Source organism: Colletotrichum tamarilloi, assembly GCF_030869305.1.
Source record: "Colletotrichum tamarilloi strain Tom-12 chromosome Unknown Scaffold_16.1, whole genome shotgun sequence".
NCBI classification, from domain to species: domain Eukaryota; kingdom Fungi; phylum Ascomycota; class Sordariomycetes; order Glomerellales; family Glomerellaceae; genus Colletotrichum; species Colletotrichum tamarilloi.
In genome coordinates this window covers 309,983-336,705 of record NW_026849399.1, presented here as the reverse complement: position 1 = coordinate 336,705, position 26,723 = coordinate 309,983, and the positions used below count along the sequence as shown (strand labels likewise).

General features: G+C 53.2%; 9 protein-coding genes across 9 annotated transcripts; 2 read left to right on the top strand and 7 right to left on the bottom strand.

The window, feature by feature from the left end:
- Positions 1-1,155: 1,155 nt before the first annotated feature.
- CTAM01_06038 (uncharacterized protein) lies at positions 1,156-3,327 on the bottom strand (the record flags this gene model as incomplete). The annotated part of the gene is made up of 4 exons (XM_060522068.1): positions 1,156-1,521; positions 1,588-2,843; positions 2,894-3,246; positions 3,305-3,327. The coding sequence occupies 4 exons, from the start codon at positions 3,325-3,327 to the stop codon at positions 1,156-1,158; spliced, it is 1,998 nt and encodes a 665-aa protein (XP_060383258.1).
- Positions 3,328-4,625: 1,298 nt separating this feature from the next.
- On the bottom strand, positions 4,626-4,802 carry CTAM01_06037 (uncharacterized protein; the record flags this gene model as incomplete). Its single annotated transcript, XM_060522067.1, has 1 exon — positions 4,626-4,802. A coding segment is annotated over one exon (177 nt), but the record flags the coding sequence as incomplete, so codon positions are not given.
- A 2,313-nt stretch (positions 4,803-7,115) lies between these two features.
- On the bottom strand, positions 7,116-7,971 carry CTAM01_06036 (uncharacterized protein; the record flags this gene model as incomplete). Its single annotated transcript, XM_060522066.1, has 2 exons — positions 7,116-7,682; positions 7,741-7,971. 2 exons carry the CDS (start codon positions 7,969-7,971, stop codon positions 7,116-7,118), a joined length of 798 nt encoding a protein of 265 aa, XP_060383256.1.
- Positions 7,972-8,031: 60 nt separating this feature from the next.
- On the bottom strand, positions 8,032-8,670 carry CTAM01_06035 (uncharacterized protein; the record flags this gene model as incomplete). Its single annotated transcript, XM_060522065.1, has 1 exon — positions 8,032-8,670. One exon carries the CDS (start codon positions 8,668-8,670, stop codon positions 8,032-8,034), a length of 639 nt encoding a protein of 212 aa, XP_060383255.1.
- A 2,652-nt stretch (positions 8,671-11,322) lies between these two features.
- On the bottom strand, positions 11,323-12,087 carry CTAM01_06034 (uncharacterized protein; the record flags this gene model as incomplete). Its single annotated transcript, XM_060522064.1, has 1 exon — positions 11,323-12,087. The coding sequence occupies one exon, from the start codon at positions 12,085-12,087 to the stop codon at positions 11,323-11,325; it is 765 nt and encodes a 254-aa protein (XP_060383254.1).
- Positions 12,088-13,482: 1,395 nt separating this feature from the next.
- Positions 13,483-15,854, top strand: CTAM01_06033 (uncharacterized protein; the record flags this gene model as incomplete). The annotated part of the gene is made up of 3 exons (XM_060522063.1): positions 13,483-13,522; positions 13,580-13,658; positions 13,730-15,854. 3 exons carry the CDS (start codon positions 13,483-13,485, stop codon positions 15,852-15,854), a joined length of 2,244 nt encoding a protein of 747 aa, XP_060383253.1.
- A 610-nt stretch (positions 15,855-16,464) lies between these two features.
- On the top strand, positions 16,465-18,431 carry CTAM01_06032 (major facilitator superfamily transporter; the record flags this gene model as incomplete). Its single annotated transcript, XM_060522062.1, has 2 exons — positions 16,465-16,961; positions 17,018-18,431. Coding segments are annotated over 2 exons (1,911 nt in total), but the record flags the coding sequence as incomplete, so codon positions are not given.
- A 162-nt stretch (positions 18,432-18,593) lies between these two features.
- On the bottom strand, positions 18,594-19,445 carry CTAM01_06031 (uncharacterized protein; the record flags this gene model as incomplete). Its single annotated transcript, XM_060522061.1, has 1 exon — positions 18,594-19,445. One exon carries the CDS (start codon positions 19,443-19,445, stop codon positions 18,594-18,596), a length of 852 nt encoding a protein of 283 aa, XP_060383251.1.
- Positions 19,446-22,332: 2,887 nt separating this feature from the next.
- CTAM01_06030 (uncharacterized protein) lies at positions 22,333-23,838 on the bottom strand (the record flags this gene model as incomplete). Its single annotated transcript, XM_060522060.1, has 6 exons — positions 22,333-22,948; positions 22,999-23,056; positions 23,144-23,248; positions 23,340-23,495; positions 23,566-23,584; positions 23,821-23,838. 6 exons carry the CDS (start codon positions 23,836-23,838, stop codon positions 22,333-22,335), a joined length of 972 nt encoding a protein of 323 aa, XP_060383250.1.
- Between the last annotated feature and the right edge of the window lie 2,885 nt (positions 23,839-26,723).

The following is a 26,723-nucleotide window of genomic DNA, read 5'->3' as shown; positions in this document are numbered from 1 at the left end:
GGTTAAACGAAAAAATCTAACTAGTACTGGCTTTGCCCCCTCGAGGTTTTGTTTCCCAACGATAACAAACGAATTTTGTCCCATTTTTGGCCCCCATCCCCCTTCCTCAAGAACAGTCCTTCGAGACCGTTGCCACAAAATTGTCCTCCACTTCCTTCCGGTCCCGGCCTTTTTCGCCCTAGTCCAAGTCATAGTTTTTCCTATTCCCTATTCCACCTTTTCCTCCCCTTGATATCATTGGTATGTCCTCCTCAAAAATTCAAAACTACGACTGCAGATCCAGTCGTTGGGGGTCTCACTATTTAGCTATCTACGATTAAGTTGGTGTGGAAGAGCGTGTAAAAAAGGGAAAGGGAATGGTGGGGCGGTACAGAAAAACTAAAGAGAAAAAAAAAGAACCAAAAAAACAGAAAGGACTGAACAAGAATCAGAGAATCGAAAAGAAGAAGCGAACGAACTGAACAGAACAAAACTTGCCCCTCCAAATTTCCCCTCCAATGTCTCTTCCGTTGGTTGTTGATGGAGTGATGAAGCTGGGCCATTAAGAAAATCCTGCACTCTGGTGTCGTGTTTTGCACGAGGCTGGAAAGGCCAACGTGCGAAACCAAACAGTTGGTATCCTCCTCTTTCGGGGCATAAAACATGGGGTGGTCGTGCTCAAATGAATTCAGAAACGTCGGTCAGGAAGCGGAACTCGAGATAAGGAAAGGAAAAGGAGATGAAAAAGATCAAATCGTGGATGGTTGTAGTGATGGATATTGTGGTGGTGCTGAGGTAAAAGGTAGTAAGATTGTTTTGGAAAATCGTCATGACACATTGTCCCTTTTCTCTCTCTGTCATCCGGGGGAAGTAGTTTCGGAGTTTTTCTTTTGTTTTTTTCTTGACTCGTCCAAAAAGATTCCAACACCCTTTAGTACCATCCCCAAAATTTTTGTCCCATCCTCCAAAGGTATCCCGTGATGCCCAAGTCTATAAAAAGGTAGGTCAGGAAAAGGTTCGTTGTTTTTCGTGACGACGTTTCGGTAGTGTACCACAGGCACGCGCTGCGGCGGGGGTAAGTCTGCGTGACAAAGGAAAAGAGAAAACAGGAAGAAAAAAAGTGGTATCAGTCGTGTTTGTGTTATTTCTCTGCCATATCAAGATCAAGGAACCGCATCAAATCATGCCAGGCATGCCTTCCATAGGATTGATGACATTCCTCTGCTGGACTTGGTTCTGACCCATCATCTGCCCTTGGTTCATTTGAGGCATGGGCGGCGGCACCTGTTGAAGGTGTTGGTGTTGTTGAACCTGATGCTGGTGCTGGTGCTGCTGTTGCATCTGCGCTGGCGTAGGCGTGCTTGTGACGGATGCCGACGAAGTTTGAGGCGTGATTGGAGTCTGCTGCGGCATCGGAGGTGCTTGCTGTGGCTGTTGAGGCTCAACCTTTGGCTTGGCCATCTGAGATGCTGCAAGGTTGCGGTTGTGATTGCTCTCACGTCGACGCTTTGGCGCATCCTTGATCTTGGGGTGGGTGTGACACTACATGAATGTTAGCCTGCTGTGCAACGATAAAAGACCCTTCACGATCGATGCCGTGCCACATACCTTGTACGCATGCCTGAACCATGTGGTACCCTTCTTCTTGCTGCTGACAAGCGCAATCCAATCGTTGCAGCTGCCGCACAAACCTTCCCACACATCCGGGTTCCCGTCCATTCGTCGCGTTTCTTGAGGCTCTTGGAATGGGTTGCCCGTGGCGGCGCTGATACCGTGGGTGAACGACTTGTCGTACCAGAAGGCCGAGTTCTTCAGTACAAGCCAGCGACCCGGCTTGCAGATTCCACACCATCCTTCACGCTTGTTACCGTGACCTCTCACCCATCTGGGTGTGTAAAGGTCACCCTCGAACCGCAACTCTTGCTCGTGAGGGACAAGATCGGGGTCAGACGGGTTCATGTCCTCGGGAGGCGGTGGGATCTGCTCCTCGTGAAGTGAAGCGTACAAGTCGGGCGGGTCGGACAGATCCGTGTAGTGGCTGTGAAGCGAGTGAGGATCGGCGTTGCTCTGGAGCATGCGGAAGAGGCCATGAGACAGAAGCGGCGGCGGGGCCTCGAAGTGGTGAGCGTCGGGGTGGAAGCCATTGGAGGGCAATTGCGACGGCAAGAGCATACTGTTCATGCTGTTTCTCTGGTACTGCGGCGGGGCGGCCATCATGAAGGGATGCTGCTGGGCGGCTTGAAGATTGGTGAAGTTCAATGGGACCTGCTGGTGCTGGATCGTCGGCGATGAGTGTCTCGAAGACATGCGCTGGTGGGCACCAAATGCATCGTGCCCCTGATGAAACACGAACGGTGTCTGACGTCTGTTCTGCTGAGTTCCGTACGATCCCGTCGACCACCTCTTTGTCGTTCCACGCTCAACGCTGTAGGGAGCAGATCGCATGCCTGGGCGAGGCGAAGGGGAGGCACGACCGCGGCTTTGAGTCCTGACAAGTTCAGATCGGCTCTGGGGAGTCATCCGAGGAGACGCAACCGGCGACAATTGAGTCGACGACATCAATGAATTGCGGTTAGACGGCGGTGGGTAGTCTGAACTGAATGATGGCGCCTCTGACAGTGCAGCTGAGAAGTCTTCGTACGAAGGCATGTCTGAAAGGGCACCGGACGTGGACATGGTGAAAGATGAGCCAGACATGCGTCGCGGGTTGGGGCCGCAGTCAAAGTTGAACGGTTCGTTATCCTGTTGCTGGTACCTCAGATCAAGCACAGGAATGGCTTCATCGGTGGTGTATGCCTGGCCAATCATCTCCGTGTCCAATCCATGGAACTCAAAAGTGTCTTCGCATGGCTTTTGTTGCCAGTCTGATGGAAATGATTAGCAAAAGGGTTAACCTCGGATGAGGTTGACTCACTGTTCTCCATGGTGGTGACGGGATAGAAGTCTTGTTGATGGACTGATACCGGGCGGGACATGGCATCGCTCGGAGTCTGCTGCATCGGCAGTGGCGAAGAATCCCACGATGGGAGGGCGCCGTAGTCATCGCCCATGCTGTAAGAGAAGCCTTCGTGAATGGTCGCAGGTCTGGGCCTCATGCCTTGAGACGTTGGGGTTGTCCATACACCGGCGGGTGCTCCCACGCCCTCTTGTTTGATGGGCATATCATTACCGTTCATGTTGATGATGGTCGATGTACGATGCGGGACGTCTCTTCTGAACTTGTTGTTAGGGTTGAAGGTGAAGGAAGATGTGTGTATTTGTTGCCGACTAAAATGTACTTGTAAGTCATGTATGCCGGAAGCTGCAGGGACGGGATGGGGCCTACAGCTGTGCCTGACCAGAGTCCATGGTGCTTAGACAGGAACAAGGGAGCGTGCGGTTAATCAATTATCGGGTTGATGCTGAACGGGGACGGTGGGTTGTTAGCATTGATCCTCGGACGAGGGACATCAAGGGTGGCAGTTGTATCTGACGGCAGTCGGGGGGTGAGGGGGATCCACACTGCCCACGTATCGACGAGCGCGATCCGGCAGGCCGACAGAGAAGGGCTTCCAGGAACTTACTTGGAAGAATCTGGCGCAGTGGCCAACCTGAGCGGAGAGAGACAAATAATCTCCGGACTGGACGAGTAATGGACGGCGACGTGAGTGGTTATGTTTGCTGGGGCCAGGGGACGCGTAGATTTTTCCTTTCCCTTCTTGGCTCCTTTCTCTTTCTGCTTTCTCTTGGTCCCTTTCCGGTCTCTTTCCCTCGGGGATGGGAGAACGATGATGAGCGTTAAGGACAGCGGTTCCTCGCGATGAGGCTAGTGGGTGGTGTATAGATGGAGGCGGTAGGGGTTCCCGTCCTCAGCTAGACAGCGCGGTTGAGGATCTTTTGTAATAAGAGTCTTTGTGTTGGGTACTCTGTATTTATATTGTATGTATGTATGCGTACGATCCTCAAAGGCAGTAAAGGAGCGTGATGAGTTTGCAATAATCGGCAACCTCGTTTGGTGCTTTGATGGCTGAAGGTGTGTGTGTGTGTGTGAGTGTTGGAGCGCGCAGCTGGCCGTCCTGGTTCCTGGCGGGATGAAGAGAGCCAGCTCCCGGAGAGTAGGTATTATAGATGCGAAGAGGCAGCCCCCTCGAAAAAGGAAAAAAAGTATTATAGGTTACAAGGCTTGAAAAAAGGAGTGACTAGCAGAGAATCAAGGGCAGTGAGGCCTTGGTAAGTGGGACGCGAAAGGAGAGCAAAAAAGAAGACAGGTCGAGGGGCGGTGCAGACGGATCCTGGAGGTATAAAAGAAGTAGTGTAGAAAAAGAAGCATCATCCATGAACGGACCAATAAGTCAGCACGGTCAGGTTCGGAACGTCGGTTGGAGCTAAGCCGGATTTCCCTGATACAAACCTCTTCCTGTCTGTGAACTTGGGGCCAGAGGCAGGTGTGCGAGAATCTGCTTGGCCTGGCTCAGCGAGAGGGCAAGAGTTGCAGGGGGGTTCTTATGGTGGTGGACAAGGTAACATCTGTTCGTCGATGTGGATGTGTGGGAGTAAGATGCCGATGAACCAGGGAGCGGCCTACTCCCGACTGCTTTTGGAAGACGGGGACAAGGATCAAACACGCCGACAGGGCTGTACCCAGATGATGGATGTATGCTCATAAACTATGTATATGGCACGAACTCGGGTCCGCGATGAGAGCGTGATGGGAAATATAGTTGAGGAAGAGGCAGAGAGAGGTCCGGATAGAGAGTATGATGAAGGAAGCAGAGGGGAGGAGGGCTGATGGTGGTGTGGAGAGTCCGAGGGACTGAGAGTCGGAGGGGGGTGGAGGACAAAAAAAAAAAAAAAAAAAGGACGGACAGAAAGGCCGAGAGAAACCCAGACAGAGAGAGAAAAAGAGAGATATGGAGAGTGGGAGTAAAAAGTGTAAGGAATAGCCCATGAACATGGCAAGACTAGCCAGTCAGGAAGAAAGTAGTGATGGGACGGAAAGGAAGAGGGTAGACGGTAGGAAAGACAATTGCCATAACGTATGGAGGAGGTTCACTTGCACCAAACCATGGGCCATGGGATACTTCCTTTCTCACTTACTCTCGAGTCTGGCCTGGTTCTCCATCCACCCATCCACCCATTCACTTCCATACGGATACACCTGCAAGACCTTGTCAAGACCCCCTCCCCCTTCTAGACCTTTTAGCCCCCCCTCACCTCCCCGTCCCCTCGCCATATTGTGCAGCCCACGGCGGCGGTGCAGCTGTGGATTTGTAGCAGAGAAATTCGTCGTGACGAAATACAGGACCAAACTTGGACCAAAGGCCATCCACTAGATCGCCCTGTATCGACGATAACCGCACTTGACGTATGAGCTAGAAGGGCACTTTCGGTGGTCTCCGACTAGGGCCGTCAGTTATTCAGGGCTGAGAATTGGCGAGGACCCTAGCGATCCGAAGGAAATAGTTCCCGAGGAGGTGGCTTGTCTCATCCCATACACCCACATGTGGCGACATGGCCCCAGGGGCCGAGGGGCAGAGGGCAGAGCCTAGAAGGGGAGCATCGGGGAGGAAGAAAGTGAGGCAGCGGAATGGATCACAGCTACTGCTAGTGGCTTGCAGCCGGCGGCCGGTACGTTGAACTTGCTGAATGTATGATTACTGAGAAGTGGGAGCGGAGCCGAAACCACCTGGACTGGGCCTGATCTGGAGCGGGCCTCACCTCACCTCAGTCATCGTTGTTGGTTTCCCTCCTTGGGAGTTTCCAGTGACCACAGGTGACACTGGACAGTAAGGTACTCTCTTGTCCACCCCCTGTCCGTAACTCTACCCTTCTTCTCTCGTCTCTTTTAGCGGACGAGTTTTGCGTTGCGTTCCAACCTTTCGCAGCGGAAACCAAGGAAAAGGCAGGGTTCACGGACGAACCTCAGTCCAGTATCGGAATGATACGATACGACTTGGTCTGGAGTGTCAGTAGGCCGAGTACGGCACGTCTGCAAGGTAAATCCGCCGCGGTACAAGGCCCAGTCCCTCATCCCGTCCCAGGCCAATGGGGCATGGGGGCCATGGGGAGGGGCCTCGGGCAGAGACTGCAGAGTGACTGGTGTGGAAACCTGAGATTTTACCCATGAGTACCTGGGGCCAATCAAGCTCGGGTATGAAGATCATGAACGAGAGTGTTTGGCAGGAGAAGCAAGAGAATCCTGACGTCGGGCTCTTGTTTTGGCAGCGAGTGCGGTACAGGGATGACACCTGTTCCTGTTTTGTCAAATCCCTGGTTCCCCACATGATGAACCTGGCATCCTATCCTTTCCAGCAGATCCGCTCTCGGGCTTCATTTTTCTTGTTCGGCCGTTGTGCCAATGGCGAGAACAGGAGCGGCAGGCATAAAGCAGCACAGATGCAGGTATGTGCTCCTGGGTCGATGCGTACATAGGAAAATGTCAGTTTACAGATAGGCTGATGGCTCGGCGACGGAGGCAGCGGCGGCTGCGGAGAAGGAGAGATTGCCTTCAGTCGCAGCTTGATTTAGCTAGCTGAGCTTGAGCTAAGCTAGCTTGACTAGCTGCAGCATGCAGAGCACACACGGCTGGAGATCGGAGAAAATGCGCGAAAGGTTGCGGCGAGTGGATGACGGTTTGTTCGTCTCTCCATATTTCGTCTGTCTGTCTATCCAGATATCTGTCTGGCTGCGTTCCGGAAGGGCTGCAGGGGATTCAGGAGCGGAGGGTTGCCGAGAGGAGGGAGCCTCGGGACCATGTGGATGAGGGGGTCAGACGAAGAAGTTCCAGTCGCAGCTCCAGTTCCAGTTCCAGTTGCAGTTTCCAGGCCAGTCCATTTGTTGGTGTCCTGAGGCGGTCCATCGAAGAAATGGAATCTTTTGGCTGTCTGCCTAGGATAGCGAGTGGGTTCAAATGTTTTGGACATGGTTGAGTGAGAGGAGTCAACCGCAGTTGCTGAGCAGCAGCAGTGACTGTGAGCACGAGCCGAACAGAGAGTGTGTCCACGCGACAGGCATCGCGTCTCCGAAAAGGACGACACGTTGCCGCACAGAAACCTTCTTGTGCCTAGGATTCATAAGAGACAGAGAGAGAGAGAGAGAGACCAGACCACGCGGATATTACCAGACCAAAGACGCATTTTGAAAAGGGGGGAACGAGATCATAGGTAGGCGTGCCCGTAATCAACAATTAAGGAGGGTATATGAGTGCGCCATGATGGAGCTGGGACGTCGTCAACATCGTTGACATTGTTGGTCGGCAGACATCGTGGTGGTGATGGTGAGGGTGGTGGTAATGATGGTGAGGGCGAGGGTGGTGGTGCTGTTGCTGCCGTTGCTGGTGGTGGCACGGAGCAAGCACGTTTGAAGTTGACTTTGAGCTGCCCGGCGGCGCAATATGATTTGTCGCTGAGGTAAGCATCTGCAGGGGGCGGTCGAGGGGGGGTGTAGGAGGGGTGCTGCACTGCTGCAGCCTGCGGGTGTGTGGGTTGGTTGGTCTTGGCCTTGGTTTCTTCCTGTCCCGTTGTTCCGTTCCTGACGACAGTACGTACCCATTGGGCTCGTCCCCTCTCTCTGCCTCTCTGCTTCTTGTGCGTCGTGCCGCGTGCCTCGTGCCTCGTCAGACTCGATGATGGATGCACCAGTGTGTGGATGATTGTGTGTGTGTGGTGTTGTGCTGTAGCGTACGGTGCGGCGTGCCTTGCAGACTGCAGTGTTGGCACGTTTACCTGCGAATATCCGTGAGGTATTCTGCCCGTACTGAAGTTGTTCGTCCATAGCTCATACGTGCCTATTGCTCCAACCATCCATACTTTCTTGAGTCTGAAAGTTACGAACGGATGGATGATGCGGATTATCATGATGGAAGTTCATCATTCTCTCATGCGATCCATCTCTGAAATCGACGGGCCAAACTTTGCGTCCTATTCGGTGCCGAACACTCTCAACGTTCTCCGGTCTCGATCCCGTCTTGTCCTCCGATATGCTCCCACTGGGCCTTCTAGGCCGCTTTTTCATCTTCAGACTTTTGGCCAGTTGTTGCCGTGTCTTTGATCTCGTCCGACTCTCGCCTCGTTCTCATCCTATAGCGTACCGTAGCGTACCGTCCTCTCCATTCCGCGGATCATTGGCCATGTCCAGGCGTTGACAGTGACACATCGCAGTAGAAAGAGAACCACGGTACGCCATACGGAAAAGTTGTTCGGCTTCTGATAGTGGAACACTACTATCTTGTACAGCGTGTCGGAATCCCACCCATCGCCGCTGACTCGTGGTCGTGACTCGCTGGATTGGGTCCAGGCTACTGCAAGTCCACCGGGGACGCGGGGGCTGTGCCAGGGGTTGAGCAGGGGCAGAAGCTGTCTCAGATCTGTCGCAGAACGACACACCCTTGTCTCGCTTCAGCCCCTCGACTGGGTTGACCGTTGACCGCAGTCCCTCTCTTTCCGAGTCTGTCACTGTTGCCCTCATCCCCGCCGGAACGGCCTGCCTCTCGCATCCTTTGCTTTCTCCGCGCCTTTCGTATGTCGATGGCCTGCCAGGCCTTCTCTCGACAATCTTGCCAGCTGCCAAAGGCAGTCGATCGTGTTGCCGTGAGGAACACAAACAAACGACGATATGCCGTCTCGTCCCGTGCAGTGTCCTGATGAGAGGGATGCCAGTTTGGAGGTGCTCGAGAATGATGCTATGCATCTTCGTGCAGCATATCTTCCGCATCACCAGATAACTGTTCCTCCCACATGGATCCGTAGTGCCTTAACTTTAGTGATCCGTCGCCTGTCACCCCGTCTAAGATCGATCTGCCTAGCATCTGGATGCCCGCCTCGTCCCATTTGCTTCCATACATGGCCAGCTGGCACTGCGTCTGCCACGCCACGCCTACAGCAGCAGCAACTGTCAGCTGCTCTCCGGCTTCATTCTAACCCCGTTCGCTTTCGTTTGCACCTATACTTCATTTGCGAAGGCCGTCAACCAGCTGTGACAAGCCCTGCTTGGTCCCAAATCAGACATGTGCGGCGCTGTCCGTGAGGTTCATCCCCATCTACTGTTGTTTCTTGAAAACTGTCTTCTTTGAGACTCTGCCAATACTTTGGCTTTGACGGAAATCAAATCAAGATGGCCTCGAATTCAAATACGCCGCACAGATGATGGCGTTTGGGCTCTTGTATGAGACGTGAGACTTGTCCAGAACTGGTCATTTCAGGACGAAACCCAGTGTGAGCTCGGCTCTAGTCGACTTGCTTCGACGTGACTTTCTGTTCTGTCTGTCGTGACTTGTCCGCTTACTCAACCAATCCTTCTGGGTGTCGCAACCTAAATCTGGTCTTCCCCTTTGACGTGTTTGCCTGTTGTATTCCGTAGAGACATCCTTGGTTTGGCTGTTGCGCCAAGAGGGTTCACCGGGGCTGGCGATCCAACACGTCTGACTAAGGGACTGGTTGTTCCTCCTCTTTCCCTTCACATTCAACCCGAGTTGTCATTCATTGACGCGCCTGTTTGCGAGCCGCGCCCACCTCGCCGCCCGCAGCCTGTGATTCGCTCCATCGTCTGCTCTAGTGTGCGCACAAAGTTGCCCCTCTAAGCACCTATACTACCACGATGAGCTGATGTGGATCATGGCCAAAAAAGACTCAGGTTTGACAGCCATGGGTCAGGCTGAAAGCCGGCTGAGAACCAGTGTAAACGGGAAAAGGAACTTCTTGCTCCTGTGACCAAGAATCAGTGAAGAAAAGACCAATCATTCAGCAACTTACGGCGACTTGGCGGCAATAACACGCGTCACGTTAATGCCTCTGGCCTTTGCTGCTCTATTCGTGTTGTTGGTGGAGAGCCGTTCATCCATATAATGGTCACCCGCTATAGCTCCTTAAACCATGGATGTCCTTGATAGAACCCATAATACCCTCGCCTAAGACGGTCGCCAGCTCCCGCCATCGCTATCCAGATTGCGGGCGCGACTTGACGCCCGGGGACCGCCATCCGGCACAGCTTGTACACGCGTAAAGTGGCACCCGCCATCCATCATTCGTCGCTAGGAAGAAGGCCGTGTGCTGTTAAAGCTTGTTGAGCGAATCCGTTGGCGACAGTCTGCCCGCCGTAAATATTGACGTGGCGCTAACGACGCACATCGCTTGTCCGCCAAAAACTCTGTCGTAAGGCTCTGTGTGTTGTACAGCGTTAGTGAAACTTAGCGTTGTCTTCCTCAGTCGGGCAACGGTCGCGGGTATCCATCTCGACCGTCTTACGCCGTAGAGCAGCATCTAGACAAACGACGCTCCCGTTAGATCAGACGTGCGAATCTGAGAGCAACCACATACGAGGCCGTCTTTGATAATTTTGTCTGTGCGAAGATGCAACGTCTCGCGCCGGTGGCCTCCAAGAGCCCCCAGTATCCGCCGTCAGCTTCTACCGAGCCTTCGATGAGTTGTTCTGTGGATCCTCCGGGCTGGCCGCCGACAAGGAGTGGCTGTCTTGCTTGCATAACAACCTCGGACGTTTTGGGAAATTACGCCAACTCTCCAGCCGTGGCCGCTGTCTATAGCTCGGCTCTTATGGAGATCATAGACCAATGATGACGCGACTTTACCCCGCCATCGGTTGCTTGTCGACTGGACTCGATACTGGGTACCAGACATCAGGCGGATCATTGGGGGAGGCTGACAAGATCACATCTGCAGCCGCAAGGGGAAAAGGGGCGGCGAACAGGGTAGCGATGAACTCTTTCCAGTACGCTATGTTAGTCGGCGTTTTATCAGTCTTATCGATGTGTTTGATGTTTACCATAGCCAGAATGATTCCAGCTCTCTGACGGGACGGCTAGGAAATGACGGGCTGGACAAGGTAGGAGTTCCGGCTAACGTTAGTGTAAGTTTAGCACCAACAATGGCAACGACGGAAATAGAAGGTTGGAAGTGACATAGACCGTGTTGGCCTTCGGTCTTGGGCGCGCTGCTGCCACATTGTGACCCGGGCAAGTCTCGATTACTCCAAAAAAGAAAGTGATTGCAACTATGGCAAGACCGCGAGAAGTGATCAGGGAGACAATGATGGAATCGCGAAGCCGAAAAAACCCTGCGCTAGTTAGTCGACTGGTGCGAGGTGTCAGGATGGATCAACCTGGGAAATAGGCGAGTAAGGGTGAGGGGCCTAAAGAGCTAGACGCCTGATGCCTACGGTTGGAGACTGACAACATATCGCCAGCTTTACCCGGCCAAGATGGCGCAGAACGCCGATGGCAAAGCTTCGAATCGATCCTCATTATATTCACAAAGGTGTCTATTCAAAGCTAGAGCTCAAAGTGATGGGCTTGGTATTTGATAGTGTGAAGTTGATTGATACGGTGACACGGAAAACTCATGACTGACTGTGCTAGTCTTTGTTGATTCTTCGCCAGACTTCTTGCTCGGCCGCAGCCAAACTGCCACCAGCAGCTTGTGCCCATTTCTTCGCAGTGTCCCATACTCCTTCTTCCGGCTGACTTTGATAGCCTTTCTCTGCCGATGATGCTACCGCAGCTTGGTGAGCAGCTCTTTGATGGCTACTGAATTCAGACGCACTAACGTCTTGCTGATATCCTGGAGGGTGTTCGAGGCTGAGTGGAGGATCGCCTCCCAGTGGGACAGGTCGCGGCCCAGTCATCTGAGGTCCATTAGTAGTAGACGTGGAAGATCCTCGCAACGCCGCGTGTGACATGGTTGGAGGAGGGATACCCATTTGTGGAGGGTAAGAAACGGTGGCCGTAGTGGCGGGTGTTGGGGCTGGAGGCTGGTAGGTCTGGCCTGCCTTCGGCGGAGGAGGCAGAGTCGACGTACCCGCTACCGGCACGGGGGCAGCACCTGGTTGGGGCGGCGGAGGACTGACATCATTCGTCTTCTGAGTGGGAGTTGGGCGCGGAGCAGGATATGCTTGTGCGGAAGCTGTCTGGACAGGGAGAGACGGGGCGGCACCAGGCTGTGCCGGCGGGTATGGCTGCTGGCCGGTGGATGATGGTGCGGGTGCGCCGACTTGACTTTGCGATAATTCGGCGACGTTATTGGAATGGTCCTTGGCTTGTGGTTCCTCGGTTTGCGGAGTGGCTCCCGATGCCTTGGAGGCGTTGATCGGAGTGTCCTTGAAGATGGGAATGGCAGGCATGGTTGATGATGATGCTCTTGGCCTAGGTATGAGAGGGGGGACTAAGCCGTGGGGTTTGGGCGCCTGCGAACAGTGGAAAGGTCTAGGCTGTTGGAGGGTTTTAGTTGAGATGGGCGAGATCGCGAGCGTTCTCAGTGAGATGTGTCTGAAGTCGGCTCGGAGTCATGAAGCAAACGTGGCACAATGTGTGGTTTCCCATCTGGCAGGCGAAACCTTACGTGACGACGTCATTGCTTGATGGTTGGGGCGATGTCAGGTGACTCAAGGTGAGGTGCCTACCACTTTGGTAGTCAAATGCCTGGTCCTGGAAGGTGAGCACGTCAGGTACCAACGGCTTAAGGTACCTTGAACTCATTGCTGCCTTGGAAAGAGGAAGGGCGCGTCGCTTTGAGAGGAGACAAAGTCATCATCGTACCCATGTGAACAAAGAGGAAAGTGAACAATAGCCCACTAGGCACCATACACTAAAGTCGATAGAGGAAACTGCTGAAAGTCGCAGAACCTGACGCAGCATCGCTTACCAAAATTCACATCCTGGCAAAGAATGCAGTTGCAACGCGAAAACCTTCAATGGTAAGTTGAATGGCTCTCGCCAAGGCTTCCACGAGATGCTGGTATCGAATTGTGTTGTTTGAAATCTTGATTCGGCGGAAGTCGTGTCAAGTTCATCCACTCAGTGATCGCTCATGCAAAACAAGCAACAGTTGAGCTGCAAAGCATCAAGCAACCAAACATCCAAGGCCGAGTCCGAGCAACCCAGCTCATGACCAATGGTTTGCTGCTTCTGGAGCCGCAAAATGGTCTGCCACCGCGTGGTGCTTGGACCGCCCTGAGTCACGAATCTAAGCTTCTTTGGACGAGAGAACGGAATTGTATCGTTGAGGACCTGACTTGACCTTAACTGTGCCCAACTGTGCGCTCAATGCAACGATCCCACAAGGATCGCCTGGTGGACATCGTGCCAATGTGGTCAACAGAGCAGCTTCCACCAGACACACTTTGTGCCGCGCCAAGAAAAGTGTTTATGTCGTAGGGTAGAGTCGAGACGTGACATGCTACGTGTCGACGGTGTTCCTTTGGGCATACACTGCGCGGAGAAGGCAGGACCTGGCGAAATCGAGATTATTACATAATAGGATGGGCTCGGATTATTATATTCCCGCCCCTACGTGCTGAGCCACGGACCTCCAAGTTCCTCCACCAGAGACAATGACACCAGCCACACCTTTCTGCACGGGCCAGCAGGCTGCCAGTCGCGATGGTTGGCTGCATGTAGGAGGCTGAGAGCTATCCGAACCTTGAGGCTGGCGATTCTCACTGCCTTTCCGCTCGGAAACCCATAACACCAACGCCAGCTCGCTCTCTGGCTCCAATTCCGAGCAGTAAGCCGACAGCATGGTAGGCAAAGTCAGCGAGAGGGTTCTCCTTCGGGAGGGTAAGTGGAAATGGAGTCCTTCACCCTTTAGAGCGGCAAGCTGACCGTGTACCATAGGCCTGGAGAGAACCGACAATGGAATGAAGCAGACCAGCTGGCCAGACGTCACACCGATCAATCAGAAGAACTACTACACGTATGTTTTCGAAAACAGACTACCTTGCGTTATCTCCATTGCGGCGATGCTGACAATTCCTCGTCCAACAGGGATTATATGAAGCGCGATGATCAGATTCTCGCTTTGCGACTTCAAGGCGACGCCACCCGCGACAGGATCGTTCAAGCTGCTAAGGACAGAGATCGTGCTCTTGCGCAAAGTGGGCGCGCCGAGGTCCCTCTCGTTATACCCGAACTTCAGCCTGACGAAGCACCTGCCGATGCCAATGCCGGTCTCGATCCTTCCAAAGTTATCGTCATTCACCCTGGCAGTCAAAACCTCCGAATTGGGTTCGCCAGCGACGCACTTCCAAAGTCCATCCCCATGACACTTGCGACAAAGTTCCCTCAGACCGAGGCGGAAATGCACGAAGCGCTTCCCCGGCGCCAATTCGAAGCAAAGACACAAGACCAACAATACGGCGAGGAGTGGTCAAAGAAGTACACCAAAATGTGCAGCGATCTCAAGTTGGAGATGCGTGCAAACAAGCGCAAAGTTCTACCCAACTCCAAGGAACTTGTCTTGAACTATAACCGCCGGACTGAGCCCGAAATTATTCAAACACACAACGACCCTTTACAAATCGACTGGACCGATGTCAACAATCTCGACGACCCCAAATCATCCGCGTCTTGTTTCATCGGGCATCAAGCGCAAAGAGTGCCAGACGATTCTCAACCTAAATTCAAGCTCTGGTGGCCCATTCAGCATGGACACATGAACGAGGATGAGTACCTGAACGCTGAACACATGTTTGACGATCTAGAAACCCTCCTCGACAAGGCAATCAGGCAGGAGCTTGGCCTGACCAAGAACAGCACCTGGAGACAGTACAGCTGCGTCTTCGTCATCCCAGATCTCTACGACAAGAAGTACGTGGAGCAGGTGCTTCGATCTTGCATGACATGGTTCGAGTTCAACCGGGTATGTTTTATTCAGGAAGGCATGGCTGCTACGTTCGGTGCAGGCTACACTCAGGCCTGCGTCGTTGATGTGGGAGCGCAAAAGACATCGATCACCTGCGTTGAAGATGGCCTTTGCGTTGAAGACTCTCGCATCAACTTGAAGTACGGCGGGTACGATGTGACGGAGACTTTTGTCAAGATGCTCCTCTACGACAACTTCCCCTATCAAGACATCAATCTTAGGAGGCGACATGACTTTCTCCTGGCTGAGGAGCTCAAGATGAAGCACTGCACGATGGCGCAAGCGGACATATCTGTCCAGTTATATCAGTTCCATCTGCGAGCTCCAAACCAACCGACCCACAAGTACCAATTCAAGACGTATGACGAGGTCATTCTGGCTCCCATGGGCTTCTATGATCCGGCCATCTTCGACAATAGCACCAAGATAAGAGGCCGGAGGAAGTTGCTTGACCGATCATACAATGCATACGACGTGGATATCCCCGACGATCCGACATCAGCAGCCCAGTTTGGAATCTTGGCTCTCGTCAAGCCATCATTAAATTCTGCGCCTACCAATGGCTTTACCCAATCGCAGAACGATGTATCGACGCCGGTCAAGGAAAGACTACAGCCGTTTGACTTCTTGAAGCGGGGCGAGAACGGCATCAACGGCACTCCATCTGGGTCCAATGCTCCATCGCCAGCGCCGGAGGGTGTCAGCACGCCTGTGCCAGCTCCTTTCGTGTTCGGCGGAAGCAAGGAGGGCGTTAACGGAGGAAGCCCCGCTCCCCCTGTGAGGAACGGCGGTACGCCGGGCCCGAACGGCACAGCTGTTCCACAGCCGCCCCCGGGCATGTTCGTTGACGCCTCTGCGCGCAGCGCCAAGGCCATAGCAGTTGAACGCGACGGCGTTCTGCCCACTGCACCGTTGGATCTTGCTATTCTGACCAGCATTTACAACGCAGCCAAGGGTGACGACAAGAAGCTGCGTGATTACCTGGGCAGTATCATGGTCATTGGAGGTGGTTCGAAGACGCCCCAATTCACAGTTGTGCTTGAGGAAAAGCTCAAGGCACGGCGACCTGATCTCTTCGATCGCATTTTGGTCAGTCGAAGTGCCAGGGATATGGACGAGCAGGTTGTGACCTGGAAAGGAGCTAGCGTTTTCGCCAAACTCCCGGCCAACGACTCTTGGGTCACGCCGTTCGAATTCGAACGACTGGGGGCTCGCGTGCTGCACCACAAGGTGCTCTGGTCATGGTAAATTGGAAGGACAACGGCAGAATATCTTAACGGAGGATGCGATCACGAGAAAGCAACGGAGTCGGGGAATGAACAATGGCACTCGGGAACTGGCATTTATGGAGGCAAAAGTCGTAAGGAACGTCTAGCAGCCAATGGCGTTTGGTGTCAAAACGAAAGACTACTTTCCGGAGTTGAACTTTTTGAGGTATTGTGAGAAAACGTATCGAAGTATCCGTAAATCCGAGGCGATTGCCAAACACTTTCAAATTCTGGAGCTGAGGGAGCTTCGTAAACCTAAACGTAACATGCACTTTACTGACCGGAATTGTCGACGTCGGCGGCCACGGGGTCCGCACTGTAGCGGGTGTCCGGACGGGTGTGTACCGGTCGTAATGAGGCGGTCATTGCAAGGTCGTCGTTCTGGACTGTCATAAAGGGGCTTATGTAAGGCGGCTCGACCGGAGTTTAGAGCAGGGAGCTCAGGTCAATTCAGGTGTATGATGCTCACCCGACGTCCCGCACCGGCACTCACTACCAGCAGGTGCGCAGCTACCCACCCACTTCCTACCTTAATTCACGTTTCTCCCTTGTGATCAACAACAACAAACTCAACCGCCCGACGTTCCTAGCATCTCCTCCCCCCGCCGCGAGATGTAAGCTTGGACCTGAACGGTGGTCTGCGGCAAATAACGAGAACCAACTCAATCGCCCGACCAAATACCACGGCGCTCGACTTTTCCATCATGGCGGTTCTCTCCCGATATCTGCCCTTCTCCGAGGCAACTACTACGCTGCAAGCAGTGACATACCTTCTCGGCATATCTCTCTTTTCTATTTCCTTTCTCGTCTTCCTCAACAGCAGCATATCCTTCGTTATTACCGACCTCATTGGCGTCAAGGATGGCGTTGGCGACATTGTCGGCACTCTCGGCTTCGTAGACGAGCTCGTTGCCCTCGTCGCATGTCCGGTCTGGGGTCTCGTCTCGGATCGGCTCGGTGTGAGATGGGTGGCTGTCATCGGGTATGCCGTAATCGGCGCAGCATTGCTTATTTTCGTTCAGGCGAAGAATGTCTACCCGCAGCTACTCCTGGCGCGCATCTTCTTTGCCATTGGCGCCACAGCGTCGTAAGTGACAAACAGAAAGCGAGAGCAGGCAACATGTGCTAATATGCTTCCCTCAGCGCCACCATGGTAACGGCCATTCTGCCTTCATTGACGGACGATGGCGACAATTCAGACAGCTCCGCTGACGCTGCGAACAAACCGACGCATAATCCTCGCAACAGTGTGGCCATGTCCCTCGAATCCGACATGACTATCACCCCGGCGCGCTTCCATGGTTTCGGCGGAGACGGACAAACTGCGACAGCGAGTGAGAGAGAGGAGGCAAAGGCTGGAAGGCCTTCGTCATTGGCGGGCTACGTTGGGCTATTCACAGGATGCGGCGCGCTGGTCGCGCTTTCCCTGTTCCTCCCGCTTCCCGCCCGATTTGGTGAGATTGACGGCATCACACCTGCTACGGCTGTCGCCGACAGCTTCTATGTGGTGGGAATTGTGGCGTTTGTGATCTCGGTCTTCGTTTTCTTTGGTTTGAGAAACCTCAAGGGCGAGGAAGGCAAGGGCTGGAGTACTCTATTGGGTCTGAAGACGAACTCGGACTCGGAAGACGAGTCTGACGACAACAGGGCAGACCACCCAACCCGGCCGGTACGTTACCTCGTAAATGTTTCTGGAGAAATTGCTGACGTTTTACAGAAGGTGCTTCCATACTTCCGCCTCCTGCGCGACTCCGTAACTCTCGGTTTCACGGATTCTCAGATCGCTCTGGGATACCTGGGCGGCTTTGTGGCTCGCGCATCCACTGTTGCCATTTCGCTCTTCATCCCCCTTTACATCAACACCTACTATATCAGCAACGGTTTCTGCCAGGGCTCCCCGCATGACCCCTCGCCAGAGCTGAAGAAGGAGTGTCGGGCCGCCTACCTGCTTTCGTCAATCCTGACTGGCGTAGCTCAGCTGTTTGGTCTCTTTGCTGCGCCTGCGTTCGGATATTTCAACAGAAGACGCGGTCGTGTCAACTACCCCATTCTCCTTGCCACTGCCTTCGGTATCGTTGGCTACATTATTCTGCCACAGTTGCAGAGCCCGGAATACAAGAACGTCGACGGCCGAGGCGGCAGCCCTGCCATTTTCCTAATCGTGATCCTAATCGGCATCAGCCAGATCGGTGCCATTGTCTGCAGTCTCGGCTTCCTTGGCCGTGGCGTTCTGACTGCAGATATCCCCAAGTCTCAGGTCATCGACACGGTCGAAGACTCAGCAGAAACCATGGAGACTTCCCCAGAGTCTGCGCCTCTATTACAACACAACGCTAGCGTGGATGCCGTGTCGCGAGTGCGACTCAAGGGCTCCATCGCCGGCATGTACTCCTGGTTCGGAGGAGCAGCTATTTTGCTTCTTACCAAGCTAGGAGGCTACTTATTCGACGCGGTGTCCAATGGCGCCCCGTTTTACATGATGGCTTCCTTCAATGCCATCCTCTTCTTTACCAGTCTGGGCATTGATGCTGCTCGTTTTTACAGGGACAAGCAGTGATGGTATGACTTACGAAATACACGTATTACTACCTTGATGTATCATTATCATTTCTGTGAACTGTCTATTTATCCAAAAAAAAAAAAACATACCTTTGCTATGCTGGTGTCTCCCATAAGCCAAGCTGTGTATCTAATCCTGATTTCGTGCAGATTGCCAATGTTACCTTCCGTTTGTATGAATCCTGATGTTCCACTGTGCAGTACGCCTGTCCGAATCAAAGACTCCTGATCTGACTAATTCGCATTCGTCTCCAGTCACTGTCCCCTCTACGATAGTTCCGAGACCAGCGGCTTCGCCGGCCTCATCATTTGCACGCTGCCGTTCCTCCAATTCGGCGGCCTTGATAGCCTTCCAATCGCTCATCCGGATCCACGGGCGAGAACGGCGTTTGCCCCGCTGGAGTCTGTTCCAACCCTCCTCTTCCTTCTTACGACGCTCTGATTCCGTCAGCTTCGGGGGCTTTGGCGCCACCATGCTGACGACGCAGAAGCAACAGAAACTGTAGATCAGTCTCTTTGCGAGCGAGGGGGGAGGGAACCGGGTGTTGTAGCTCTCCCCGGAGCCGCTGCTCCAGAACCACTCGTCCACTCCGGCGGGTTTCTCGTGGCGGTACTTGTGATCTCCCGGAATCAGCGGCCTGTACACGAAGTCGGCTGGGGTTTCGTTCATGGGACCTATGCTGTCAGTTGGTCGTTGGCTGGTAGTAGTAGCAGCAGAACCGGACAACGATGATTCTGACTCTGGCTCTGGCTCTGGGCTCCAGTCTGGTTCGGTGAGTATCACTGTCGTGCGGCCCTCGTCGCCGCACTCGGAGCAGACGGAATGTGATGGGGGTGGCGTGCGGCGTTTGAGCTTGTTAGTGGCGCGGCGGAGGCGGTGGTTGATGGCGGCGGACTTGCCGGGCTTTTTGCCTGCGTCATGGCGGGCTGGGATGCAGAGTGAGCATCGCTTGCTGACGGTCCAGGGACCTTTGGAATCGTCGCAGTTATGGATGTAAGGAGGCGCGTTCATTTCGAAGGGGTTTGATACCGTGGTATCAGCGGAGCCTGTGTAAGTGAGTGTATCCGTCAGAGGTCAGTGAGCCCAGTATATGTTGAGGATGATAGACAAGTCCAGTTGTTTTTACAGTGTCTAGGCTGGGGGTTCTCAAGTATTTCTATATATTCATCAATGCTCGCATGGGCCAGGAATTGTCTTCTACAACAAGCCCATCAAAGACGTTGAGGACAAATGCATTCTTCAATGTTCGGTAACACAGTCATGGCATTGCACACCCCTCTGTGTTGAACAGGAACGTTGGTAGGTCAAGTCCTTTGTCTGAGGAAATAGATGATGCTTTGTGGGTTCTCCATGACTTTGACGAGGGGCTGTTGTTTTAGATCTCGATGTTCTTTCTCGGGATTGTGTGTTGAATGGCACGTCTCTTTGTCGTATCAGTACCATTTATCAGCTTGTATTAAGAGCTCTATTCTGTTACAAGGTCTTCGCCACGTCGCGTTGTAGATCGCGTACTTGGTAGTATCTTCTTTTCTCTCATACTCTATATTTGAGGAATACAAAACAGAGATAATGGAAGTTTGAAGAATGGGCTGGTTCAGATACACCGCAGTATTGCGTATCTCTTCTCCAACCTTCAAGGAAATAGTAGCTCAGATTTGCTCCCCAGCCAATGCGTGTCGTTGCTACCAATCTTACGGGTCGACATTGGATCACGAGGAGCACATCAATAATTTGCGTCATGAAGTCCCGAAATCAACACCTCCAGTAGCCTCTTGAGTCTTTTTGCCAATACACAGACCTTGCGAATGTGATCGAGCCTAGGGATCGCCCGAGGAAAATCTGCCGTAACTTCCATGATCATAAGTAAGGTGTTTTCAAAGTCACGCGGATGCCTCATGGCTTCAAAAGATGTAATGAGCTATGCATGATATTGCCGTTTGCTGAGGTACTTGATACTCATAAGTTTAGCTGTAGGTGGCCCCAAACGCTGCCTTCACTGTATATCGAATACCCACGCTTTCTCGGGGATGACTGCATGGCGCTTGAGACCATAAGCACAGGCTACCTACAGAACTTATGGCCTTTTCTACTCATCTCTTCATGCTTTGCTTCGCGCCCTGGTGAATACAGGCAAACGATTCCCTCGGCCCAGGGTTTCAGTGCAAGTTCAGGAACGGATTTGCCATAATTGTCAGGAGCACCCATTCCCCCTCGCCGGTAGAGGGGACACCACACGACAACATCGACTCCTTAGTCAACCAAAGATTCTGCCATCAAGCTTGCCCGTGACTGCTAGTATCAGAAACCTCAAATATCCATATCCAGCACGATGGATTTTCAGGACGCGGAAGTGTCAATCCGGCATTGGTTCGAACTTCAAAGATTCCAAATTTCCGAGTTGGTCGTCTTCAAAGATGCAGGCTGCGGCTCTACTTCTTTGGTATACAGCGTGATTCATGGGTTGTCATTTCTGTTCCTTCGTCACCCGCACCGCTAATGAATGGCAGCATGTCGCCCTGGATCATCTTTTCGTCAGGTCTGAGTTGTCATTTTCGTGGCTTCATTTCCCGCACCACTAGGTAGCGAATAGTAGCTTGTCGCTCTGGGTTGTCTTTTCCCCAGGTCGCAGCGTATTCACTCTAGAACACACAGCCGCAAAGCAGTGAGATGTGGAGGGCTATACGTATGGGTTGATGCCGGCTGGTTTCTGAGTTTTGGGGATGGTTCTACGATGCCTACTCTTCACGCCGAATGTGAAGCCCAAACACCGACATCATCATCATGGCAAACAACAACCTGAAGGGTCTGAGAAACCTACTTTTCGCCCCGCCTCGGAAGCGCTATAAATAGGTTCATCAAATATTTGACATCATGTCCAGCCTTATCTGATAGTTGTACATAGAGTAGCTGCTCCTCATATCTCTTGGCCATCTCCCCAAAAGGAAAAAAAAAGCAAAAAAACAAAAGCCTTAAACGTCGTCGATATCTCAGCGGCCTAATTGGCTATACGCGCAAAAACCCTCCCAGAATCCAGTATCATGGACCACTTACATCCTTTACAAAAGCCGCTTCTTTATCTGGCTGACTCTCCTCAAGCTTTCCCACGCTGTTGAATGATAAGGAACGTCTTCTCCAGGATCTACTTACAACTTACAACATGCTCTCCCGAGTTGAAGGCACTCGTAAGCACAGTAAGAGGCTGTCGCTGCCGTTGCCAGTTTCAACATCCGTTGGTATGAAGACAAGCGAGCTCTCGCGTGCACTAGTTGATTCGACGACCCTGAGCTTTCCTAAAAGATAATGATCGACAAGATGATGACCTCGCGTGGAGGTCAGGTGGGCTTACTTTCAGCCAAGCATGTGCTGTTCCATCAGCTCAGACGGGGAGCTACTAGGCCGACGTTGGTGGATGAAGCTACCCAATGTGATAACCATCTACAACCAAAGACAGACCGACTGATGATCATAAGAATATCGTCATGGGAATGTGACAGACAGGCATAAGAGCTTCCTCGATACGTATTACCCCTTTACTGTCACAAACATAATGGATGATCGAAACATTTCAATAACCAGCCGTCAAATAACACACGATAGTGGATGGGACATTTTACTCTCTTTAAAAAACCAATGCAAACGAGACCATTTTTGACTTTTTTGAACGATACCGTCCATGAGTACCTAGATAGAAAAAAGCCTTTCATTTATCGTGCAACGACCAGAAATCAGCCGGCCCAGTCCTCGGAAACCTTGACGCAACCAATCCTTTCTGCAAATTTTCCCCGAAAACTGGTCCTTCCCTTCCATTCTCCATCGTTGACTAGAGCCGGATATATGTGTCGGAGCACATTTGTCTCAACCTATATGTGGGCGAATATAGGCGACCTATGGTGGGCATTTATTTGCCGCCGAGGCTGGGGAACGCAGACTCGTCCTTAGTGTTGATCTGCGCGCCCTGGGGACGGCCGCCACGGGGGGCACCACCACGGGGGGCACCGCGGGCACCATCGCCGCGTCCGCGACCGCCACGGTCACCACGGTCACCACCGCGGGCACCGCCACGGGGACCGCCACGGCCACCACGGGGGCCGCCGGCACCGCCGCGGGAAGAGCGCTCGGGCTCGACGTAACGCTGGTCGATATCCAAGAGCTGCTTGGTCTTGCGCTCACGCTCGCGCTTGGTCTTGCCACCGGTGCCGATCATGAAGTTCTCATCCTCATCGCGGGAGACCTCCTTGGCGGAAGCCCACTCCTTCTTGAGCTTGGTGCCCTCGTTGGCCTCGCGGACCTTGTTGTTGCCCTCGATGGCGAGCTTCTTCTCGGCCAGCTGGGCAAGGTACTCGGTGTAGGAGACCTGCTTCTCCTCGGGCTCCTCGGGCTCGAGGGGAGCGGCGGCCTCGGCCTCAGCGTCCTTAGCCTCAGCCTGGGCAATGGCCTCGCCGGCAACCTCGTCCTTGCGCTCAGCCTCACCCTCGGTGGCGCCCCAAGACTGGGCAGCCTGCTTCTCGGAGCCGCTGCGACGAGTAAGTACGTGGAGTGTTATGCGTGAATCGGTTCAAATTACCTGGCGAGACCCTTAGACTGGCGGTCATCACGCTCACGGGGGAAACGTCCACCACGGCCTGATTGTATTTGTTAGTACGCGAATAGTTCCATCCTTTCTCCACGCATGCGACGTCGAAGCATGGGGACAGTGGGACATCACGAACCTCCACGGGCACGGGCACCGTAGCCGCCACGAGGGCCGCCTCTAGCAGGCTCGTCGGTGGTCTTGCCACGGTTGCGGTCGCTACCAGCACCGCGGTCACGGAAGGCTATGGGCGGGAGAAGTCGTGTCAGCGGGTCAAGGTCTAAAGCGGGGTCTGCATTCCCGAGGTCTGCAAATTGATGATGGAGCAGACTCACCAGCCTCGTTGCCAGAGGCGTTGTTGCGACGGGCACCACCGGCAGCGGGGGCACGGGAAGGGGCCTCGGGCTCGACGCCGCGCTTGGTTGAGCGCAGAGAGTTCTTCTCAACCGTCTTCACGGGCGCCTGAGGAGTGTCATCCTCGGCATCGTTGCCTGTTGTGGGAAGTTAGGGCATTGGTTCAGAGGTACGACTTGTCGGTTCGTTCATTCGGGAGACGCATACCGAGGAGCTCGAACAGGTTCTATACAGGTACGTTTGTTAGTTTTCATTGTCTTTGGAGCCCAAGGGCATGTATGGCAGGAGCGAAGCCAGAAAAAAAAGTCGAGCAAAACAACATCGAGAAGGAGGCCGCCAACAAGGGGAATGACGAGGCCGACGAGGTCGACGCACAAACACACAACAACTCCGTCGACAAACAACTCGCACCAAAATAAAACGCAAAACGACATCGAGAATAGAGACAGAGGTTCAGCTTACCTTGCTTGCGACCGACATCTTGTCGCCTGGATTGTGGTGTACAATAGCGACCTAGTCTAGGATGATGATTGGGGTAAGAGACAAGGTTAGAACACCATGACCTGGCGGTGGTGGTGATGCTCAATGGGGGGGTATGGGACCAATTGGTGCCGGTGCTCTGGTGATGTTACGGATGGGACCTGAGGTGAAGAAACTGCGCACGATGGGGCCACTGGGGTTCCGGGCGGGACAAATCACAGCACCACACACAGCGCAAGAGAGGGAAGCGACGGGAAAGCACAGAGCAAATTAGGTCAGGCAGAAAGGGCACGCTGTGCTCCCTTCACCCAATGGCAGCCCGGAAATGGCTTCAGCACGGGCATTGCACACGCCGGGAGCACAGCGCTGAGCCCTGTAGAAGGGGGGGGAAAGGGCACTGTCTTTCTTTCTTTTCCACCCAGCAAAGGGCAGTTTTGGTGTGAGATCATCGCTCTGCGTTCCCGGCTCGCTTAGCAATTCTTCCGACCTCCAATTTTGTGTGCCGTGCCTGCCAATTTCAGTGTGAACAACCTGCCGTGTTTAGGGTTCTAGACGCGTCGGCCTCTCCCCCCCCCCCTCACCTTAGGTACCTCACCATGTACCCTCTTACCTCACTTTTTGCCCATCACGCCGCCCAAATCTTGGTTCACCTTGTTAGCTCCCGGTCTCGACGGCTTCGGCCAATCTGAGGTCCCGGTCTCCGGTGCCGAATGGTCTCCAGCATCATTCGACCCGTCCAAACTTCGCTCTAGCATAACACAATCTCCAGGTCTATGCTGCTTGCGCGAAAACCGAGGAGGTGAGGACCATTGTGAGAAAGAACAATCATGAAGGAGGGGCGGGATCCTCGGCACATCCTCTTCGTAAGGCAACCAATCGTCCCTTATCTTGTGCCAGCCGGCGCCCCCGGCTCCGAAACGGAAACCAAACCGAGCACCGAACTCTCTCATCCGTATTCGCTGCCGCTGTCGTTGTCGCTTGTCGTCGCTGCCGCTGCTGCCAACAGTTCAACTGACATCGCTTGTTCCCCCTCCATTAAAATCCCAAGAGAGCATGACATTGTGCGGGGCAGGTTCGACATGGTCAACGAGGGAGCTCGGTGCCCCTCTCTGCCCTGACCTCCCAGCTCTTGAAACCCAGCTCTCGGTGTCGAAGCACACACACGCACACCGTATTCACCCCGCCGCGAGATGCGAGCCAAGCCTCCTCGGTGGCTACCCGATGACGGCCAATACCATCTGAGCGCGAAGCTCCACAAAGCTGGGGAAGACGGCGAACTCAATCCCAATTAGGACTTTCGTCGACTCGAGCAACGCTACCATTCCGCAAGCTCGCAGCCGCCCATACCCGGGTCTTCGGTGTGCACCACATGTTCCTATGATGTTGTGAGATGTATATGTGTCCCAAGCTTGCAGTGATGTCGTGTGGTGTTACTCGCTCGTAAGACGCAACCTGGCATATCACTCCGCCGTCGTGGTTTAGGACATGTTAAAACTTCCGGTCCAACATGACAGTATTCCTTCATACTAACGGTAACAACTGGTTATCTCCAAATCCTCCCTTGAAAAAATCGAGCACTTGATTGATCTTCATCCTTTCAAGAATTCAACTTGGAATTAAAATCGCGCCTCACCCAATGTTCCTGAGAAACATCAGGCCACTGTCCCCGAACTATGAGAGAGAAAAAGAAACCCCCGGCCCACGAGACATATCATGTTGTTTGAGGTATCACTGACGCAACTCAGACAGATCATCTACGACAGCACCAACCCCAGCAGGAAATTCTCACTACCGAGACATGATCATAGAAAGAAACCTCGCGTGTCTTTGCCCTCATCCGCAGTTATGGTTGCGAGTCTTACAGCCAGCCATGGTCCTGCCCAGCAAGGTCCCCTGCCTGCCACCTAATCAACGTCTCGCCCCTCACATGACATCCAACTCAACTTCCCAGCAACCCCAATACTACCCTACCTCCATCACCTCCAAACTCAAAGACAAGAATACAAACCTTGAACCAAAAATATCGAACGGCATGCCCCCATCCCTTACAGATCCATAAACCAAACACAAAAGAAAATTGCCCGATATCAAAGAAAATCAAAAAGAACAAAGATTGATAGTAATCAACTTTCGTGCAGTGCCAACACTGTGGATCGAACACAGGATCCCCGCATTACAAGTGCGATGCCTTACCACTTGGCCATGCTGGCGAGCTATGCGATGCATCGGCAAAGCCGCACGAGCCCTAATCAATCTCTCCTTCCTTGGGTAGGCAGTCCAGTGGGCCGATCGTGTCTGACCTCACCTCATTGCTCAAGCTTATACCGGGAAACAGTTTTCCTTATTTCCCAGATCCCAGGTTTTCGATCCGCACTTATTGATTACTGCTTTCTCGAGTGCTGGATTTCAAATATTATACTCAAGACCACCTGGATTAAGTACTTTACCTCGGAAGTTCATTAGCATCCAATTTACCCCGGTTTTAGTATCACGCCACAAGCCCACTAGCTTCTATCTCAAGCGCAAGATTTAGTTCCTAGTCAACTTACCTTACCACGTGCTTACCTCGGTCAGAATAACGGGGAGGCCTAGAAGACCCCAATGTGCCAATGTGGTCTTCCTCAATACCCAAAAATTTCACGGAAGTGACATAAGTCGGTATTCGTGGTAGTGAAGGGAAGCGTGGTCGGGATGGTGATGCAGCCTTTGGGGGACGGACTCCCATAGGGGTACGGCGTAGCATAGTGTCACAGCTCATTGTCTCTGTCATTGTCGTTTCCATCAAATTCCAAAAGCATCATGAGCAAATATGAGTATGAACATGAGCCGAAGCCCGATTATATTGAGAAGACTAGCCATTAAATACCGATAAGGTTTCAACCATC